The sequence below is a fragment of the Odontomachus brunneus genome, unplaced genomic scaffold (assembly GCF_010583005.1).
Source record: "Odontomachus brunneus isolate Ranch 3 - 2012 unplaced genomic scaffold, Obru_v1 Obru_scaffold_304, whole genome shotgun sequence".
Classification (NCBI taxonomy): Eukaryota; Metazoa; Arthropoda; class Insecta; order Hymenoptera; family Formicidae; genus Odontomachus; species Odontomachus brunneus.
In genome coordinates this window covers 96,869-113,084 of record NW_022639754.1, presented here as the reverse complement: position 1 = coordinate 113,084, position 16,216 = coordinate 96,869, and the positions used below count along the sequence as shown (strand labels likewise).

The window sequence follows — 16,216 nt, the reverse complement described above, 5'->3', positions numbered from 1 at the left end:
TCTCTCTCTCTCTCTCTCTCTCTCTCTCTCTCTCTCTCTCTCTCTCTACATTTTTGTCTTTTGGCACAAAGTCATCCGGCACTATGTAGCTTAGCGGTGACCAGCAGTGGATGCCTTCTTCACCGTGGCCAAAGTATTGGTATGAAGAGAAACATTGATAGGATGTGCGACAAGCTGCTACTACTTCCGGAGAACGCTCCGCCGCCATTGCTGCCACCGGAACTTTGAGCGGCTTCGGCTAAACCTACGGAAATCATATTCTTGCAGAAACCATTCTTTTGAGAGAACAACGATCGATGAACGTGAGATTCCGTCCACAAAATCCTACGTTCTTTCTCCCCTCTCTCTCTCTCTCTCTCTCTTGAAATTAATGCGCCAAGTTGATCAAATTATATCGGAATAATAAAGTTAATAATAGATGCCCAGAAGTTAATAATAAATGCCCAGACGAATATTTGCGCACAGATATCCACTAGAGAGGAGGAGAGAGATAATACACGCTACACTTACCACCGATAATAGACACGTGATCCTTCCCGCGCGACCCTCTGTCGGAGCCGATTTTAATCTCTAAAAATAAAGAGCGTATGAAGGAAGATCTTGCAGATACTTAGCCGTAAAATTTCAACGAAACTCGTCCGCTACCATCGACGCAAACTCACCGTACAATCTGAGAGTCCCGTCCGCTTTTCCTAGGCTATTCGTTGAGACGCATTTATAACTACCGACGTCCTTTTCCGTGAACCTTTTGATTAAGAGCCACATCAGGACCGTGTATCCCGTACGTTCCTCTCGTACTTTGTACTTCGGTCTGCGCATTACAATAACAAGTCTAAAAATGTCTTCCGCAAGAAACTTTATGCAATTTCGAATGTCAACGATTCTGCCCTGCATACGATCGCCATATTGACTTTTCTATTTAAGTTGGATCGGTAGTATTGTATCAACGGAATCATTACTTTGCCGATAAAAAATTTTGGGAAAGATCCAAAATAAATATATATTATGATTATGCAATGGGTCTTGAAGGGTTAAGAAAAATAATGAGACAAACGTGCGCTTACCCTTCCAATAACATCTCGTCTTCCGTGCCTTCGTGTTGATTCTTCACCCAATAATTGATCGTGTTTGGGAATGCTTCAACGTAGCACTCCATCTGCACATCCGTGCCCAGAGGAGCACCCAGCAATTGATTGGGTGCTTTTACAACAGGTGCGACTATAGAGGAACGACATGGAAGTCAGTAGAAAAGTGTATTCGATTTTTCTTCATAAGTATCTACATGTATAAGAACCAATTTTTCAATGATAGTTTAAACTTAGATTTTAACTTAAACTCTGTTTAAACAAAACAAACGCATTGTTAGAATAGAGTTTAAACTTGAATCCAAATTTAAACTGCTATTGAAAAACCGACTCTAAAAGAAAGAACAGAGATACGTGAATTTTTACTACAAATAAAAAAATATACTATTATTACTATTTATTACATTATAATGCTTGTATTGATATATTAAAATGTCACATTACGCGAGAGAATATATTAGAGTTTTTTCTCATATAAATTCTTTTCAATTTTACTATGTTCCTAATAATACAAGAATAGACTGACAGTAAGATCAGTCTTGCTAAGCAACATAGTACATTTCGCTGGGAACATAGCAAATTTTTAATAGCACATTACAGTTCCTAAAATATAAATAACACATGCGCTGTGAGAGAAGAAATATCTAAAAAACAAAAAATATTTGTTCGATAGGTACTTTAATAACACATTTATTTATATCAATATATATATTTTTGTGCACCAAGAAAAAATATTTTTTTAATATATATTTTCTTTAAACCTTAGATTTCCGTGAAAGTTATTGTTTATTTTATTTGAATTAGAGAATTCGATTTTTAAGTAAATATGTTATTAGTACATTGCAAAATCAAGATGTTATTTTGGTTGAAATGTTTTTTTATGTTTCTTGCCGTTTTAAGTTACATATAATATGTTTAAGCGTATATATGTATTAAATTATAATTTATATCTCTGTAATGTGTTAAATGACATAATTTAAACCGCCAGAAACATGTAAAAAGTTTCAACCAAGTTACACATATTTGCATTTAAAAATAACATATTTGGATTTGCTCAACAATATGTTTTTATTTTTCAAATATTTTTTCTCTCATATGAAATGAAAAAATAATAAATGATTGCAGAGTGTCGATATATTCCTCGGTTATAAAATGTTTTAGTAAATTTTACTATAAAGCTCTTTCCATACATAAATATAGTGGACATCATCTAATTCGCGCCCAAATTTATATACGTTATTCGTTATAAAAAATTGAGATAAAAAGTGCTGAGCCTTTTTGTCGAGGAAAATCATTACTTATGACTTAAATTAATTCTCCAACTATGAACATATATCTTAACCAAGCTTCAAATTAAATTATCTTAAAGTTCAATTAAAGAATTAACCGAAGAAAATAGTTTTGTTATCCATTTAGTCATCTCTCTCTCTCCCAAGAATAGTTTGCGGGAAACCCCGTTTCCCCAATTGTTTGTACTCTAGGAACTATTGAGGCCTCGACATTTTTGCGAAGAAAAATATAAACATAACAGCTGTAATTGCACAGAAATAAATTATATAAATACTGGACGCGTATTAAATGAATCTATATGGAATACAATTATAAGCTATGTAGAACAGTAAACATAAATATTAGAATCTCTCAGAAGTCAGACTGATTAACTTCGTCTTGTTTTAACTTTTTAACTTTAGTCAAAAGCCGAAACACACTTGGGTTTAGAGTTGAATTTTTGGACAAAGTGATTTCGACCTTAAATAATTTGAATAAGCTAATAAAAATGAGTTCGATGAATTTGGCCTCTGAAAAGCTCTTACGTATGTATTTAGTTATGAATACACCGAGTATAGATCCTATAAGTGTAGTGTGCGCGGGATTCAGCTCTAAATATACTTATAGTATATTTATTTTCCTCCTTCCACGCGTTTCTCCTTCCCTCGAGAGGCAGACAACTTAGCGCGCCGTCGAGCGATCGTTACCACGGCTGTTGTTTCCTCGCGACGCTATCGGTGTGCTACTTTCCGAGGGGATAATTGGCGGATCGGATCGACCAGTTGGATAATATCGGGTGAGAGAATCGGGCTTACAATTGACAGCGAGCGTCACCCGCTTGCTAACCGCCGGCGGCACGTCGTTGCTGGCGATGCAGAGATACGCCCCCATTTGCCGCCTCTCGACACGGTGGAAATGCAGCAGCGAGCCGTTGTAGTGGTCGTGCTTCTCGAAAGTGCTACCACCTGCGTACACGGGACAACACACACTTTACCTCGCTGCATGTCCTACCGCCGCCCGAAAGAAAATAGGAAAAAAGGAGAGAGAGAGAGAGAGAAGAAACAAAAGGGAAAAAGGAGAGGAGAAATGAGAGAGAAGTACGATCGATCGATCGTGATCCCGTTCTTGGCTTTCCGCTCGTCCCAACAAGGGAAAAACAACTAAGTTCGACTCGGTTACGTCTGAACTATTCCATTTCCCGATTACAAAGCCAGTGGGGAAAAAGTGCGAGAGAGAAAGAGAAAGAGAGAGAGCCGTTAGAGGGGTGACGAAACGAAACACGTTAAAAGTTTCGTCAGGTCGGAAACGGACCCGGACGAGGAACGTGCTGAGGAGAGTACGCGAAAAAATATACACGTTTGATTCCTGGATTACTTAGATGGCTGAAGGAATTGAGGCCGAACAGGTGAGTAAGTGAGTGAGTTAGTAACTGAGTGAGAGAATGAGTGAGTGAGTGAATGAGTGAGTGAGTGAGTGAGTGAGTGAGTGAGCGAGCGAGCGGACGAACGCTAACGAGTTTGTCGAGTTCTCCTGAGGAGAGCCGTGCGCGGGCGCGGTTACCGGTATCTAACAAGCTGAACGTTGGTAAGGATCTCGAAGGATAGTAGTGGTAGCTCGACTAGACTCGACTATGCGAAGATAGCCGATCGTGCAGATCACGTAGAGATATTTATGCCGACTACTAGTTTCACCAACTCGGGAGATTCGAATACGCCAATTTACGCGGCACAGCTCTCTCTCCCCCTCCTCCCCCTCTGTATATATGTGTGTTTATGTGGATAATAATGTACGTTACGCCCGCGCGCAGATCGAGATACCGTCGAGAGAAAATCCTTGTATCCTCCCCCGTTCGGTTGCAGCAGCCCCTCTCTTTCTCTCACTGTCAGTCTCTCTCGTTTCGTCCTTCGAGACCAGCTCACAAAGAGAAACTTGTTTCAACGAGCTTACTCGTTACATCCACTCGTCCGCGTCCTTACACTCAATCTATGTATCCACCAGGATGCGAGTTCGAGAAGTCCATCTCTCTCTCTCCCTCTCTTGACTTCTCACCGGTTCTCCCTTTCTCTCCCTCCCACCCCCGTACGACCACTTTCTCTCTGTGTAGTCCTCCGATCTACGGGAACGCGAATGGCATCGTCGTCGTTCTCCTCCTCCTCCTCTTCCTCGAGATATCGTTACGGAACGACGACGTCAACGACGACACGACGACAACGACGAGGGAAACATCGACAAACAACCGTAACTCTCCGTAACGAAACTTCACGTCGATTCCTTCGTTAATGGAAGCTCTCGAAAATCTCGCGCTTTTAAATCGGGACGTCGAGCTGAGAAAGAGCGTAGAGTACGGGCGGCTTTCGTGTAGTCACTCGTGAGTGGCCGACTCAATTTTTAAAGAAACGCGACCGGTCGCGACAGAAGACAGAAAGCAGATCGCTCTGCGATCCTGTCTTTCCGTGACGCGATCGATCCTGCGTAAGGCGACACAATAACGCTAAGTGCGATCAGTCAGGAAAGGATCTCGTCCCCGCCGCCGATAATAGATAACGGTTTGGGACTATCGCGCCTCGCAACTACGAGGAGCTAACCGAGATATATCGGTGGCGTTTAACTATACTATCGATATCGAGCCATTAACACGAGTTAACACATCGCGCGCGTGTTACCACCACGAGACATGATGTACACTAGGAATCATAAATGCCTTTACACTTCCGGTATCTGGAGAATTGGACTTTTTCAATCTGGCGCATCGTTTCTCAGTAAGCGTGAATCGCGACTGTTAGTTACTGAAAGAACCGGCTAACTACTAACAGTCACGATTCACGCTTACTGAGAAATGATGCGCCAGATCGAAAAAGTCCAATTCTCGAGATACCGGAAGTGTAAAGGCATTAATGAATCCTAGTGTACATCTCCCGACCCGTTTGCGTCATTGTTTAATTATATTTGTTGACGAATATCCAAGAAATATTTCACACACCGGATCTGTTCAATTCGAGATACGTTGTAGAGAAAGTATTTGGGGGGTGATCCCCGAAAATAATCAATAGGATGATAAAATTGGTTATCGAGATTTCATCAAATAAAATTTAACTTTAGAACCCCCTAAACATAAATAGGATCTAGGCTAATTTTCCAAACGTCGCTGTCCTTAAAAATATGATATGTTTTTTGCTTTCTCATATATAACTTTTCAACTTTATTGAATTCCAAAAACATTAATTGGTTCATGTTCCACGATGTTGCCTATTTCACCAATTAAACAAAAAGTATTGAGTTTCTATCATGTTTCCAAAAGTTACGAACAAATAAAAATGCATTGTAAAATTTAAAAATATTTATATAACTTCTCGATATTTAGAATTCTAGGGTTCAAATTTTCATGCTTTCTCCGAATATCATAAGTTACTGCTGTAAATACTATGATTATATGAGTCAGTTTCTGTGAATATATTATGGCACAAGTGGGTAAAAATAAGAGAAAAAGGAGGCTAAGCTCCAATATATACTAAAATAGTAAATTTCGAAAAAATTAGCAAAGGTCTCTATGCAAAATTCATTCCGCCGCTTTACTAAATTGATGAATCTATTGTGGTCTAAATTAATAGATCATAAAGAAGTTCGCTAGTTAGTTATAGAATTTGTTGTTTAATTTACACGGAAAAAAAAGATTTGATTGAATTAACTAAATATCTGGTCGAATATGAACGATCCAGAAATTCCGATTGCAGTAACCCGAATTCTGTTTAACAAGATTTTTTGTAGACTAACCAAACATGTTTGGTTAGGTTAACAAATCTTGTTAACTTAAACAGAATTCGGGTTACTGCAATCGGAATTTCTGGATCGTTCATATTCGACCAGTTTGGTGGATTTATTTGGTGAATTTAGCCAAATCTTTTTTTTTCCGTGTAGCACACGATAGACTCATCAATCCTTTTACGATCCGTTTGCAAAATGGAATGGAAAAATTTTTTGCTCAATTTGACCTTATCATCACTTTACATCGCGATCCTCATTTGATTCACGAACGTACCTGCCGTGGAAGCCCTGATGACGATCGGTTCGCCGTCCTCCCTGCGCCAGGACACTCTCGGCGGCGGACGTCCCGTCGCCCGACAGCTCAGGGTCGCATTGTCGCCCTCCGCAACTGCGAGGTCCGCGCTGGTGTCCCCTCCGTAAACGATGTCGGGTGGCACTACGGGGACAAACGATAAATACGTAACGGCCAGCCGCCTGTCGAACGGACGACCTTTCCTCCTTCTCCTCTTCCTCTGTCTCCTCTCCTCATCCCTCGCCGGGTCGTCGTCTGCGAGTAACTAGGTAACGTCTTTCCTCCCCCGTGCGGGTACTTTATGAAAGTCATTACGCAAAACCGCCACTTTGTCGACCGTCTTCGAAAGAACGAGTATTCTCGAGAAGCGTTTACGGCGGAAGCGTAGGTTAGAGAAGGCGAGCAGCGAGAATAGGTACGCTTAAGTGGAACGTTCGAGACGGGGAGAACGCAGGAGGTAGTGAAGAAGGAGGAAGAGGAGGAGGAGGCAGGGAGGATAATTTTACGGAGAGATCTTTTGTACGTCGCAGCACGCGTTTTCCGGTTGTTCGTTCGGGCGAACTCAAAGGTCTGGTATGCGAGGTAACTGTTTCGCCAGTTATCCTCGGCGTATCGCGCGCGAGAGATTTGCATGATCCGCAATGAATAAATATCTCGACGACCTCTGCGTTATGCATTACTTCACGAGAAGGTGGGCGATTCGCTCGTGTCTAAGCGCGTCGCAATTAGAATGAATTCCTCCCGAGCGAGTGAGTGGGTGAGAACGGGTCGCGAGATGAAGGGTAAAAGGCGGCGCTGATAAGTCCGCGTTGATAGCAATCGTCGGCGTAATCGTGGAAGATGAACCGCGTGGGTGCGCCGCACGTGACAAGACAATGGGGAGGAGGAGATAAGGGGAGAACAGGCGCGAGAATACTCACCGTGTATGTCGAGACAGCCGAGCTCGGATATCATCGGATCGGTGTTGATCTGGCACATGTAACAGTCTCTGTCGGACTCCTTCAGCTGGCGAATGTGCAAGCGCCACGTGCCGTTGACGATTTCCTCCGCGGCCTGGCTGCTACCGGTGACCCCGAAGGTGCCCGCGGACGCGCCGCCGGAACTTCCACCGCTCTCGTACGACACCGAGATACGCGCATTGTGCGTCACGGTCCTCGTGTGAACCGAGAGGATCGTCTGATCCGACGCGCGTAACCAGCCGACCTGGAAGCCGACCGCGACGCGACGCGAGGAATGCAGAGAAGCTGCCTGCGGCAGTCTCTCGCACCCCTCTCGTGAGGTGAGCGCGCTTCGAGCACTCTTCGAGGGTGCGAACGATACGCGGAGTAACGACTTTGATTCGTCGTTGGGATTGTCTCGTTTCTACCTAATTTCGATTCAACTACGTCTACCCTATCTTTTCTATTGTTTCCATATTGTTTCCACATGAATAAAAAAGAAAATTATGTAAACGTGCATGTCTGCGGACAATCCCAAAACATGAAACTTTAGTTATTAATATCTTTGTCAGTCCAATAAGAGATATTTTATATAATATAATGCATCATTCAAACATAGTTAGAGAAAAGATTATAATTTTTTTTTTCTATATAATTTTCTTTTTACCTAATATCGATTCAACTACATCTACCCTATCTTTTCTATTGTTTCCAGGTATATGAATAAAAAAGAAAATTATGTAAACGTGCATGTCTGCGGACAATCCCAAAACGTGAAACTTTAGTTATTAATATCTTTGTCAGTCCAATAAGAGATATTTTATATAATATAATGCATCATTCAAACATAGAGAGAAGATTATAATTTTTTTCTTTTCTATATAATTTTCTTTTTAATTTCACTATGTTTCTAGTAGAAATAATAAACTGTCAGTAAGGTTTATCTCGTTAAGGAATATAATAAATTACATTAGGAATATAGCAAATGTTAAAGGATTCTGATTTTTGAAAGGTCACAAAAAAGGTATCTTTCTGGAATTTCTTGTAGGGAAACGAAAAAACCGAAAACATCAAATTTTGCATATTCTTCAAGCCTTATTTTATAGAATAAATTTCATAAAGAAATTTTTTGTTTGTTTCAAATATCTAGGAAAGCTATAGTCACTTGTACAGTCCAAGTGCGCTGTTTTTCGCGAGCCCTAATAACTAGGATATAACATACAAAAAAGCATTTTTGTGTCACAATAAAAATATATATAATAATTTTTGTTAGACAATAAAAATATATTTTTAAAATAAAGCTTTAAAAATATACAAAAGGTGTGATTCGATTTCTTCGTTTCCCTGCAAAAAATTCCGGAAAAATACCTTTTTTGCGACCTTTCCAATCAGGATGTCTTCTTGACTGATTCGTAACGCTAATATTTCACGCACGTTTACTTAAAATAATTAAACTCACGAAAAATGAAACAACAGACAAGATAACATACTGACAACCACAGCGTGAGCACAATTTTTCGGAATGTCTCAGCTCCGCGCGCACATATTTCGCGGTCTTATTTTACGGAGAGACGTGCGCGTGGCAATCGTCGTCACATGCTACTGGCCCGCTGAGACAGCGGTGTGTGTCCCTATATTCAGCCCCACGACTCACTTCTCTTTTTTCCGGATTAAGGATCTCCCGTGTGTCGGCGGGAAACGATTTTTTCTTCGCCTCTTTCGCAACGAACACACGAGCTCGGTGGCTGCGAGCGGAGGCCCGCGATTCGCCTCGACCCGACCGCGATTTGTTTCACCTCCACGATGGAGACGCGTGACGCCATATGAAGATTAAGAGCGCGCGTTGGCGAGGGGAGAGAGAGAGAGAGAGAGAGAGAGAGAGAGAGAGAGAGAGAGAGAGAGAGAGAGAGAGAGAGAGAAAGAGAGAGAGAGAAAGAGAGAGAGAGGCATGTTCACGACGAATTTTTCACTCGGAGCGATTCAATATCGCCGCGTGGCACGTATCCAGCGAACGATTACGTGACCCTTATAACGCCCGCGATTTTGAGATGTTCGGTATTTGTTGCTGCGTCGCGTTCTGTCATCGTCGCGCGCCTTCTTCCTGTTTCACGCCGCTGCAATAAAGCCCCGAACGATCGCGAGCCGTCGAGCTGGAGCACACCGTTGGTCGTCCGGACGCGCGACTTATCATCGGCGGAATCCCTCTCGCCGAGGCGCTAGGCCGTCAAAGAATATTCGCGAGCGCGCCGAAGGAATTGCGAGAGTCGTAAAGACGATTCCTCTGGTACTCCGAGGACGACCATTGCGGGAGGGTAAAGTGCCATCAGCGCGACGAATGCGTGCGAATTTAATCGGCATGGCCCATTCGTGTTTACGCCCGCCCATTCGCCGGCGTCATTACCTTGTACTTGCCGATGTTGCGAACGCTACACGAGAAGACGACCTCGCGGCCAATCGCGGCAGTTTGATTTCCAACTGGAGCTACGAAGATCGGGCCTGTGGCAGTGTTCGTTGAATCTGAAACATACACGTTTCGGCCGTGTGAGGAAAATTCCAAGCTCCAAGCTCTGGCGCGATGTAAAATTCAAATCGGGGACTGGCAGACCACAGTCAGGGATTGGCAACCGCTCGTGAGAGCCTTCAAAAGAATACATGCGCAATAACCTCGATAAGTACTCGTAGAGAAAAGGTTTTCCCAGATACGGCACAGATTCCGATTAGATTGTCCAAATTCGTGATAAAATTGGTTATTCCACTATGATACCAATTGAGAATTCTATTATTGTCCGAAATATGGGTTCTTTGTCCGAAACAAAAATACTATGGGAGCTTTTCTTTGCGCCAACTATAGTCAATAGAATATAAATAAAATAAAACACTCGTAAAATATACTTTAAGTATTTTAGTGAATAATAAAATTACTCCGAAAGTCAACACATACGTTTTGCTTCTAATTCTACTCGACATTCATCATCATTTACGTCATTCATCATCATTTACGCCAGTTCCCACCATGCTTCACTTCTCGTCAGCATTCTCCAATAGCAGTCAAACTAGACCAAGATCGAATGCTTGTGGCACAGGCCATCCTTTTCAGATGTAAGACCACTTCGTGGTCTCTTGTGGAGTGTTCAGTATGTATGCAAGTCTATAATTTGGACGGAACATGTACTATTAATTCACACAAGAAGTATGGACCAATTTGCAGTAAAGTGAAAGTTATGGTACTTCAAGTCGTTCGATTGAACTCGCCACTATACAGCTTTACATGTACTTTGCTTGCGTAAGGTAGGAACATCTTAATTAATTTTGTTCCCATAATAGCGTGACAATTGTGCACTTCATGTCAAATGGCCTTTCGATACCTTTATACTTATAACCTAATCTAACTTCCATAGTGTAATGCACTCTATCGTTTATTCGATATATACATCTCTCTGTTTTCTATTCAGAAAACAGTCGAAATTAAATACTTGCGCGCGCGCGTAATCGTTTTTGGAAAAAATAATTATTTTAATCTTCTTTTAACGACTCCTCGAAAAGTGTTCTATTTTGTCCGTACTTCCTCTATCCGTAGAAATCCGTAGAAATCCCGGCGGAAATACCCAAAGTATCGTAACTTCCTTTTTATCACTAATTGGAGCTTTCTCTCATAGAACGCTCCGTCCAGATATTCTTATGCCAATGGCGAGAACTCAAAACGACCGAAACGAAATCTGACAATGACACGAAGAGGAAACAGAGAGAAAACCAATATACGGTAAAGTTTGCAAAAAACCGGCTGAATGAATTTTAAAGTCCCGTTGTTCGGAAATGTCGCCTCCGCGATGGGTCGCGGGAAGGAGGGCGTGGTTTTTCAACACGTGAATCACATTCGTGATTTCCACTTTTCAGACGCACGCACGGCACGTACGTTCACGCGCGCGCGTAAATCCCCGCGAAATACAAACCGATAGCTTTAACCGCGAGTCGACTGATAAAAAGTAATAATTCGATGCCATTATCGTCCGCTATTTTTAGCGCTCTCTCCGGCCGGCCGTCCGCGACGGCGGGAGATTAATGGAAAAATATCAGAAGGCGGAAATTCCATCGTTATCCCATTCATTACGGTGACAGTGAAATTTCCTTTGAAAATATCTCGACGAGCGGCGCACGCCTCTCCACGCCGGAGGAGGGTAATAAGTGCATGTCGCGAAGTTTCTTAAGCACTGTCAAGGGTAGCTAATTATCGCTGCTTATTCACGCCTGTTGGTGGATTACGACGTCCCTAAACAGATAATGTCAAGTGGTTCGGAGTTGCGGCGAACTTGGTCGAAGCTCCCGGCGAACTTTGACCGGGGGAACCGCTCTCCGCGCGTGAAATTCTTGTTTGAGATACTGCGTACCGCGGCGTTCATCCTTCCTTCCTTCCTTCCTTCCTCCTTCCCTTCCTCCTTCCTTCCCAACCGACCTCTCTCGCCAACGTACTGGTCTTTTTATTTGACGCCGGGTCGAAAGGGAGAGAGAGAGAGAGAGAGAGAGAGAACGTGACGTGCACGAATACTCGATAAATAAGCATCCTCCGTCGACCTTTTCACGTGGTAGGTGGATAGCTGTCTCTTAACAAAAGTATTACGACCGTACTCTGTCATCTCGACTGACATGCTTTGTCATAACGCGCGCGCGGGAGATGCAGCTCGCGGAAATATAATCTCGGATTAAGGATGGAGAGGCAAACGCTGCTGCTCGAACATTGTAACGATCGTCTTTATTCCGTGCGTCTCTCGCGCCTTATTTCCCTGTCTCGTCGTCGTCGTCGCAATCGCAGTCTTCTTCTTCTTCTGCCTTTTCTCCTGCACCCCCTCGCCCTAAGCCCCACGTCCCCTCTTCGTCCACCGCCGTGTTTCGTTTCAACTCGTCGTTGCTACATGGTAATTCCGCGCGAGCACCGGTGCGACGTAGGCAATATCCAAATTGCCTCCGCAGATTTAACGTTCCCGAGATGGCACCGCGGGACAAATCGCCAGGGAAATGAAACGAGCTGCCAAATTAGACAGTAGCTGCAACGTCCTTCGCCGTCGTAAAAAGAGAAAGAGGGAGGCCGAGCCGCGTCGCATCACCGCGCCGCGCCGCGTCGCGTCAGGCCGGTGTTGAAACTGGCACCATTCCTCGCAGAGCTTCGACGAACGACCCACATTCTCTGGTGAGGCAGATAAGACCAGAGAGAAAGAGAGAGAACACGCGACTGAGAAATCTGAGGTCTCCTATTATTTCGTTACCTGAAAGATTCTGAACATCGCGACTATCTTCGGGAAATGATTAGTGAATAACGGAGCAATCGTCGTCAAAGCGTTCCACTTTCGTTTCACCGAGTATCGTCCCGGCGCAACGAGTCGGAGAATCGAGGCTATAGCCACGAGGCTACCCTATCCGTATTCAAGGCAATCAACGGCCAGACGTCTTTTGCATTTTTATTGCACGTAACTTGCTAGGAACCGAGACTTTCCTTCGCAACTTTGCGACTCCGTAACACGATCGAAGAGTCGGAGCTCCGTCCACCGTGGTGGTGGCTCGCTCTGATTGTGATTTTCGGCGCTTGTCTCGCGTCGAGATTCGGCGGATACGTCTCTCCTTTGTCGCGCGGCTGTCTGGCTGATAGCGAGACACGACCCCCGGGGTTATCCGCCATCCGCGCGAGGAAGCACGGCGAGGCGAATAATAACGCGCCGGCGACGTCGTCGCCGCGCTTTTCCGCGCGTCGGCATTGCGCTCGCCGATAACCGAGAGAAAATAATCAATCATCCTCGACATTCTGCAATTTCCTTTCGTTCTCGCCGCGTCTCCCCTCTTTCTTTCTCTCGCTACTCCGTTTTTACATCATTTCTTATCTCGAGTATTTCAAAGTAAAGTCAAGGTGTATGGATCCAATATGGTCGCCGGGCGCAATCATTTTCTCGCCTCAGAGCGCTCCGCGTCGAGAACGTCGAAATCAAATTCCGCGAGCGTGTACCTCGATAAATACATATTGATACACCTATGCTAGCTATCCTACTCTCCCGCTCTATTTATTGTAAATTTAATGGCAAAAGTGTATCATTGTGCGCTATTTATACGCCTTGCGAAAATACAACCACGCTAAAGTGTTAGGCTTCGTTGGTCAAGCCAAGAAAAATATTTTTTAATGAAATAGACAGCTAGCTTCACCTCTCTCTCTCTCTCTCTCTCTCTCTCTCTCTCTCTCTCCCTCTCTCTCTCTCTCTCTCTCTCTCTCTAAAATATTATATTTTATACAACATTTTGTAAATAGAATATTTAAGAGATTATTATATTAATTTTATTATATTTATAAAATAAAATATCATTAATAACACATACATATTTTACTAATTTACAGGATATTTCCATAATAAAATATAAGAAAAGTCCTGTAAAGTTCAAAACTACATGTAGACAATACGAAATATATTTAACAACCAAAGTGCATGGCGATATTTTCACTATCGCTTACAGTTGAATTTTCACTCGTTCACAGTGAGAGTTCGTCTCAAGAAATTTAGAGAGTGCAGGAAACTTCATTCGAACTAATAATATACCATCTAAGTTTATTCACTCGCGATGAAGAATATTAACACGAAATGTCGAGACACTCGAAAACGTACTCGGCAGCTCCTAAATCAATTTTTTCTACTCTACTTTTTAATGTCAATCCGATTTTCATGAAACTTACGGAAAAGTATCTACGTTCTTAAAGGAACGCGATTTCGTTTTTACTCTCACGATAAATACATAAACAAAGCACACGGCCAACATGACTTTTGTGTCGTGTGACAACTATATCTGATTTCTGCTACGTGCGAACGACATACGTGCGATTTTTGATACATTCTCTTCCAACTTTACCCAACGATGGCCAGTTTCGGCTACGGTATGGCGAGAGGAAAGGAGAGAAAATCCCCTTTCGGGAATTTCTTGTTTCCCGCCCACGATCGATCGATTCGTCGCTTCGCCTCGCGAGGCCGGCCCGGCGTATCCCCGTGGAAAGATCGCGGGGCTATAAATCCGAAGTGTAGAGGTCCTCGAGGAACAAACAGGGCGAAGGCGCAAATGCCATCTCGGACCAATCGCGTTGCGCCGTGGAAAATCGCGGCGGCGTGATTCCTCCGGGTTTTCTTTCAAACATATATATATATATATATATATATATATATATATATATACACTTTTGCTGGATTACGGACACCGTGAGCGGTGTCGGTTTATCAAAATCGAATCACCAAAGTCGAGAAACGATCGCGCGGAATCCGCGAGCAGTAGAGAGAAAGCGAAGGGTGAAACGCGCGAATCCGCCGAGTGTCTAACCCGAGCGCGGAAGATCGCGCCACGCTCTGGAGAAAAGTCCGGCGGGAATCGAAAAGTGCGCGCGGGCGTGATAAGTTTTCAAACATCCGCTATAAATCGCTGTGGCGGAGATATACGACTCCGCAGCGCGCAATATGCGGCGGAAGTTATTATTAAACGTCGCGCAGTGATTTCCGAGCTAATGAAGGACGCGAGAACTATAAATCTCGTCTCCTCTCGCTCGTGTCCCGGTATATGCATGCGCATGTTCAAGTACGCGTATAAACTTCTCGCGAAACTCCAGACATCCCAAGAATATTCCAATCTCCGAGCACACCGCGAAGGCGGACGCGACTCTAGATATGAAATTCTCCCGAGCGAGACCGGCACGCGAGTGAGAGCTTTCTCTGGCTTTGTGTCTGCTATAGGTATAGGTGTGTATGAATATATGTATATATATATGTTATTTTATATATATTCACGCACGCATACATATATACATACATACATACATATATATATATATATATATATATATATATATATATAACAAATTTTCACTTTTACTGGTTATATACACGCTACATGTTCGTACGCGAACGAATGTAAATCCCAGCGAGCACAGGTGGGATCTTTTATTAAAGAACATGTAAATTTGCAGGAAATTCCACGGTTAAAAGGAGAGAAGTGAGCATTACGAAAGGTAAATTATTCAACTGGCTGTAACGCGTTAATGCAAAAGATATTCTGACAATCGACCAATTTGTGGAACAGAACGTTACAGTAAAATCGCGAAAACAGACGAAAATGTTTAATTAACGTTTCATCAACGCGGATTGAAGAAGTGGCCTGCTTGGAACGTTTTTTAGAAGGAAATGCAAAAACCACGAGTGCCTCGTGAAATGTTTAGCTTTCTCGCACCGAGTTAATTAAACATCCTTCGTTCGTCTCTCTGCTAAGTCCGCCTCGCGAACAAGAGGAAGAGGGTTGGAGGAAGAGCACTTCGCGAATGATCGATACAATCAAGTTTAGCGACGCGAAACCGCGCTTGGCTGGATGCAGCGCGGCGGGCGGCGTGTCCTTGAACGGTGATGCCCGAATTGATAGTCGCACTTCTAGTTTCCCGAACAATGATATAGACCGATTCGCAGACAGATATAAGCGGATTGCAGCGGACGCGACGCGCCAGGGCACAGTTCGGCTTGGAACTTGGATGGGACTTCCGATTATTATGCCAATTGCCGAGTAACTCGCCGCTCTTCGCCGACTACTCTCAGCCGCAGAGATTAGATTCGTCTCTCGAAAGATGTAATCTCCGGCCGCGCTCCGCCAATGGCCAGGGCAAATAACAAAAGGTACGTTCACTGCACCGAGAATCCCTCGAACCCTTCACCTCCCACTTCTCCCTATCGATATCGATCCGCAAAAAAGTCAAACGGGCTATTGGTGGTGGAATTCCACCTCACGACTTCGGTCCGTGTAGCAAAACGGTGACGTCGTGATTCCTTTCTCTCTCTCTCTCTCTCTCTCTCTCTCTCTCTCTCTCTCTCTCT

General features: G+C 43.5%; 1 protein-coding gene across 4 annotated transcripts in view; it reads right to left on the bottom strand.

The window, feature by feature from the left end:
- Nucleotides 1–16,216, bottom strand: part of LOC116853317 (lachesin-like) — a 57,513-nt gene that overhangs the window by 9,397 nt on the left and 31,900 nt on the right. Inside the window, exons 1-9 of one of the 4 annotated variants that reach the window (XM_032834368.1) lie at nucleotides 10,288–10,728; nucleotides 9,748–9,863; nucleotides 7,329–7,611; nucleotides 6,391–6,552; nucleotides 3,170–3,319; nucleotides 1,065–1,218; nucleotides 663–811; nucleotides 511–570; nucleotides 1–244 (exon numbers count right to left, since the gene is read on the bottom strand). In XM_032834368.1, the coding sequence (XP_032690259.1) occupies nucleotides 120–244; nucleotides 511–570; nucleotides 663–811; nucleotides 1,065–1,218; nucleotides 3,170–3,319; nucleotides 6,391–6,552; nucleotides 7,329–7,611; nucleotides 9,748–9,863; nucleotides 10,288–10,342 (1,254 nt within the window). In that variant the 5' untranslated portion in view covers nucleotides 10,343–10,728 and the 3' untranslated portion in view covers nucleotides 1–119. Of the gene's footprint in view, nucleotides 245–510; nucleotides 571–662; nucleotides 812–1,064; nucleotides 1,219–3,169; nucleotides 3,320–6,390; nucleotides 6,553–7,328; nucleotides 7,612–9,000; nucleotides 9,128–9,747; nucleotides 9,864–10,287; nucleotides 10,729–16,216 lie in introns of those variants that run through there. The other 3 variants (XM_032834367.1, XM_032834371.1, XM_032834370.1) reach the window with 3 other exon arrangements.